The 5080-nt window shown below is 42.1% G+C and overlaps 1 protein-coding gene across 2 annotated transcripts; it reads right to left on the minus strand.

The window, feature by feature from the left end:
• Positions 1 to 351: 351 nt before the first annotated feature.
• Positions 352 to 2123, minus strand: LOC118936275. 2 transcript variants are annotated; one of them, XM_036986851.1, is made up of 4 exons: positions 1930 to 2123; positions 1531 to 1653; positions 1305 to 1412; positions 352 to 1044 (listed from the first exon to the last, which is right to left on the minus strand). In XM_036986851.1, the coding sequence occupies exons 1-4, from the start codon at positions 2107 to 2109 to the stop codon at positions 832 to 834; spliced, it is 624 nt and encodes a 207-aa protein (XP_036842746.1). In that variant the 5' UTR covers positions 2110 to 2123; the 3' UTR covers positions 352 to 831. The 2 variants fall into 2 exon arrangements, with proteins under 2 accessions (XP_036842746.1, XP_036842745.1); XM_036986850.1 differs by having other exon boundaries at positions 352 to 1047.
• Between the last annotated feature and the right edge of the window lie 2957 nt (positions 2124 to 5080).

The raw sequence follows: 5080 nt of genomic DNA on the forward strand, positions 1-5080 counted from the left end.
GACCATGAGCCTTCTTGGATGGGCACGTCTATGGCAGCAACCGAAGAGCTAGCATTTTCAATGTCTCTTCTTACACTTGGCAGTGACGTAAAGTCCCCATGAGTGACAGAACACTGAGCCAATCATGGCGCAACGATCAGTACTTTCTGCTGGCTTGCCCCACCACCACAAAAAGCACTGAGCTAGGCTGAAACACCTGCATTTTGGAGATGCCTTACTCAAGAAAACAGAAAAGAGACCATGTTTGTATGCTGCTTTATTATGTCAATGAAATATATATATTTTTTACGTTGTTGGCAAACTGATATGTGACACGTATTAATGCCAAAATAACATGCAAAACAGGCAAATGTCTGGCTAAAAATGTGGGGCTCTGCCCCCACCTGCCCTGAATGACAGGTCACTGCTCTTAACTCAATCTGTGTCCAGGAAACCATTCCGACATGTTTCAGCAAAGCCTAAACTGTCGGCCTAACAGAACAACAGAGAAATGATATTTTTTTAAAGAACAATAAACACAAAAACGAAAAACGTAGAGCTCTCAAAAACTTCCTAAACTGCCATGAAATTACATATTTTACACACAGTGTCTTTTGAAAACTTATTTTGCAGTTTATTAGTGCAGTAAACATGAACTGGAAATAATTTTCGGTAGTTAAAATTCAAAGATTGGCATGTAAGAATAGGTACATTATTACAAACAATGATAGCTACAAAATACAAAACAATTCATAATGTAGACAAAAGAGTTACCAGAAGCATTTTTTTAAAGAAGCTCAAGGTTTCATGTTCACCCATTAACAACAACTTTGAGTGCTTTTGAAGTTTATTTTATTGGGGAGATATCTTGCAGTTATCCAAAGGGTGTGTTGTGCTGTTCGATGCAGGGAGAGTTCCAACATGGTTTACTCCGCTAGCTCCAGCAATGCCGGAGCCAAACCCAAGACGAGAGCCACTCCCAGGACGACCTCTCCAACCCCCCTTGGAATCTTTTCTACCCATCTTAGGGCCTCCGCTGTCCTTGCCTCTTCTTGTCCGAATCTTCTGCTGTAATCATAAAAAATATGAATTTAAACTTTTAAAAAGGAAAAAGCAGAACCTTTTTGACCAGACTAATCGGAAAAAGTTATTATTTCAAGAGATGCATGTTTCCACATTCATGAAATTCATAAACTGCTATGCATTTAATGCACTTTAACATCTGCATTTTTTTTATTGCAGATCAACTGTTCTGACACTGTTAGGCTACCTTTAGCATTACGTCCTAACTAATATAGGTAGGGAGATGTAGAGAAATATCTTACAACTTCTGCCTCCATGTATTCACAAGAAATGTCAGACCGGTCAGTGTTGAGGGTGTTGCCAATCTCCAGAATCGGATGTCTGACCTCCATGCTGCACATCATTCGTTTCTATAGAGGAAGGAGTCATTGACAATTAGCCATTTGCCAATCTCAGCTTATTATTGGTTGTTTCTTGCGTCCCATGACTATTATTTCACACAATACTGTAAAATCCAATTGTTCTTACCCCATTTTTCTTCAGAGGGCATGGTTGGCCTCGCTGCCCCTGTGCCTTACTGCAGAGCGTCTCCTGCAGGGGGAAGCTCAACCTTACAGACACCTCAGACTGGTCCACATCCTCTGTATTCAACTTGGATCAGAGAGAAAACACAGTATTGTCAATTATTTCAATGGTCACCCCCCCCCCCCCCCCCCCCCCCCCCATTGAGTCTATTTCTTTTCCATGTAAAAGTATCTGAAAATGTGTACATGTTGTTGCATATTAAACAGACAAATATCGCTTAACTTGACTGGAATAAAACTATTTAACAAACCATGACACATAAACATTGTTGTGCCCCTCAGCACTGTGTAAATAAGAGGACGGAAACGTTCATACTGTCAGTCTCACTATCTCAATACTCACAGTCTCGACTTCCAGCTGGTTCAGAAGCGGATGGAAAGCCTGCTCTTCCATAGGAAGCAGCTGATTTGAAGCAGCTGTGATGATGTCTTCATACCTGGTCTCAGTCTGGGTCTGACCTCTGACCAGCAGGTTAGCCACAGCGAGCAAGAGGAGAGATCTCACCAGAGCCTTCATCTTCATGTCTGATTCCTACTCTGAGCACCACCTCTGTTTTATAGTCTGTCTTGTTCTTATAGGAAAACCTAGGGTTGAGCAATCCAGGCTTTTGGGAAACCACTGCCTGCAGGTTGTTATGCTTCTTCCAGGACTAGGTTAGGCCTAATCTGTGTCTACGAAAATGGCTCTACATGTTGTCTGCCAATTAGATCAGTCAGACCATTGGCCCCTTTGCAGTATATTGCTAAATTAGATACATATTTTAGTTTAAACAGCGTAATGAACAATTATTCTAATTCTAATAATGTTTGTTAAGATGATGTATGTTTTGTATTCTACTTTATACATGCTAAAACAGTCATTCGTTATGGGCTAGACTATGATGATCTGTAATGTCTACTACACTTTAAAACAAGTTGTTGAGTGAAATTAGCACTCGTCAAACTTGGACGTGTATTAAGTATACATGTAAAGTGGACTTAAGTGCTGAAATCCTAAACATACACAACTTAATTGACCAGGAGAGATAGTTGACAAGCAAACATAATTGGATGGCAAGAATTATCACAGACGTCCTTGTAATGTATTGTGTGATATGTTTCTTGTTTAATATGCAATACAGTGTAAAACTTTTTTTTATATACAGTGCCTTCAGAAAGTATTCATACCATTTGACTTATTTCACAATTTGTTGTGTTACATTTTAGCAAATGTATAGAAAATGAAAGATCAAATTTACATAAGGATTCACACCCCTGAGTCAATACATGTTAGAATCACTTTTCTGGGTAAGTCTTTAAGAGATTTGCCCACCTGGATTGTACAATATTTGTTCTGATCAACTGGCAAGTGGCTTCGCTGAATTTTTCAACCTCTCTATGACTGAGTCTGTAACACCAACATGTTTCAAGCAGACCACTATAGTCCGTGTGCCCAAGATCACTAAGGTAACCTGCCTAAATGACTTGCCTACCGACCCGTAGCACTCACGTCTGCAGCCATGAAGTGCTTTGAAAGGCTGTTCAGGGCTCACATTAACACCATTATCCCAGAAACCCTAGACTCACTCAATTAGCATACCGCCCAAACAGATCCTCAGATGATGCAATCTCTATTGCACTCAACACTGCCCTTTCCCACCTGGACAAAAGCAACTCCTATGTGAGAAAGCTATTCATTGACTACAACTCAGCATTCAACACTATAGTGCCCTCAAAGATCATCACTTAGCTAAGGACCCGGGGACTTAACACCTCCCTCTGCAACTGGATCCTGGACTTCCTGACGAGCCGCCCCCCAGGTGGTGAGGGTGGTAGGTAGCAACACATCTGCCACGTTGATCAACACATCTGCCACATCTGCCACCTCAGGGGTGCGTGCTCAGTCCCTTCATGTACTCCCTGTTCACTCATGACTGTACTCCCTGTTCACTCACGACTCCAAGACCATCATCAAGTTTGCCGATAACACAACAGTGGTAGGCCTGATCACTGACAACGATGAGACAGCCTATAGGGAGGAGGTCAGAGACCCGGCCGTGTGGAGCCAGGACAACAACCTCTCCCTCAACGTGATCAAGACAATGGAGATGATTGTGGACTACAGGAAAAGGAGGACCGAGCACATCCCCATTCTCATCGACGGGGCTGTAGTGGAGCAGGTTGAGAACTTCAAGTTCCTTGGTGTCCACATCACCAACAAACTATCATGGTACAAACACACCAAGACAGTCGTGAAGAGGGCACGACAAACCTATTCCCCCTCAGGAGATTGAAAAGATTTGCCATGGGTCCTCAGATCCTAAGAAGGTTCTACAGCTGCACCATCCTGACTGTTTGCATCACTGCCTGGTATGGAAACTGCTCGGACTCTGAACGCAAGGCACTACAGAGGGTAGTGCGTACGGCCCAGTACATCACTGGGGCGAAGGTTCCTGCCATCCAGGACCTCCACACCAGGCAGTGTCAGAGAAAGGCCCTAAAAATGTTCAAAGACTCCAGCCACCCTAGTTATAGACTGTTCTCTCTGCTACCGCACGGCAAGGGGTACCGGAGCGCCAAGTCTAGGTCCAAAATGCTTAACAGCTTCTTCCCCCAAGCCTTAAACCTCCTGAACAGCTTATCAAATTGCTACCCAGACCCCTCTTTTACGCTGCTGCTACTCATTGTTTATTTTTATGCATAGTCACTTTAACTCTCCCTCCATGTACATATTACATCAATTACCTCGACTAACCGGTGCCACCGTACATTGACTCTGTACCGGTCCCCCTGTATATTGCCTCAGCAATATGCAGCAGATCATTGACATATGGAGGTTAGTGTTCTTTAGTGACGTATGCTTCTGAAGGTGCTGGCCAAGTAGCAGTAGGAAAGCTAAGCCAGGAAAAAAAGTGTTGTGAAACGTCTCATGACTCATGTTCCCCCGTCACTCAAAATGTGTGTTGCAACTCGCTTAGAACCTTTTATTTCCCAATCTGACTGCCACTATGTCAAGGCACTGTCAAATGTAAACACATATCAGAAAACTTTACAGCTACACAAAACGTTCCGTTTCTAGATCTAGTATATCTGTATGCTAGATGTTATTGATTTGCATCATTTTGAATTGAAGAGGTGAAGAACATTAGGCTACTGATCTACTGTATGTTTTCCTTGTGGGTTGGTAATGTGGGGCAATTTAATACTCAGTTTCAATGGCATGCATTTTAAATGGTTATATATCAGTATGTGGGCAGTTATTACAATGCAGTCTACTGTTCATAACAGTAGGCCTATACTATATGCATATGTTGATACCTTTACTTTGACTGTATAGATGAACAATTATGTCCCAAGATCAAAAAGATTTTCAGATTTGCACATTATTGTCACCCATGATGTAACTGTATCAAGTCTGCTCTCAATTGTAGATCCACCGCAGTATACACAGTAGTAATAATAATAACAATTATATTTATTGGGAAATATACATATAGTGCTTTTCAAGGACTCAA

The sequence above is a fragment of the Oncorhynchus mykiss genome, chromosome 8 (assembly GCF_013265735.2).
Source record: "Oncorhynchus mykiss isolate Arlee chromosome 8, USDA_OmykA_1.1, whole genome shotgun sequence".
NCBI lineage: Eukaryota > Metazoa > Chordata > Actinopteri > Salmoniformes > Salmonidae > Oncorhynchus > Oncorhynchus mykiss.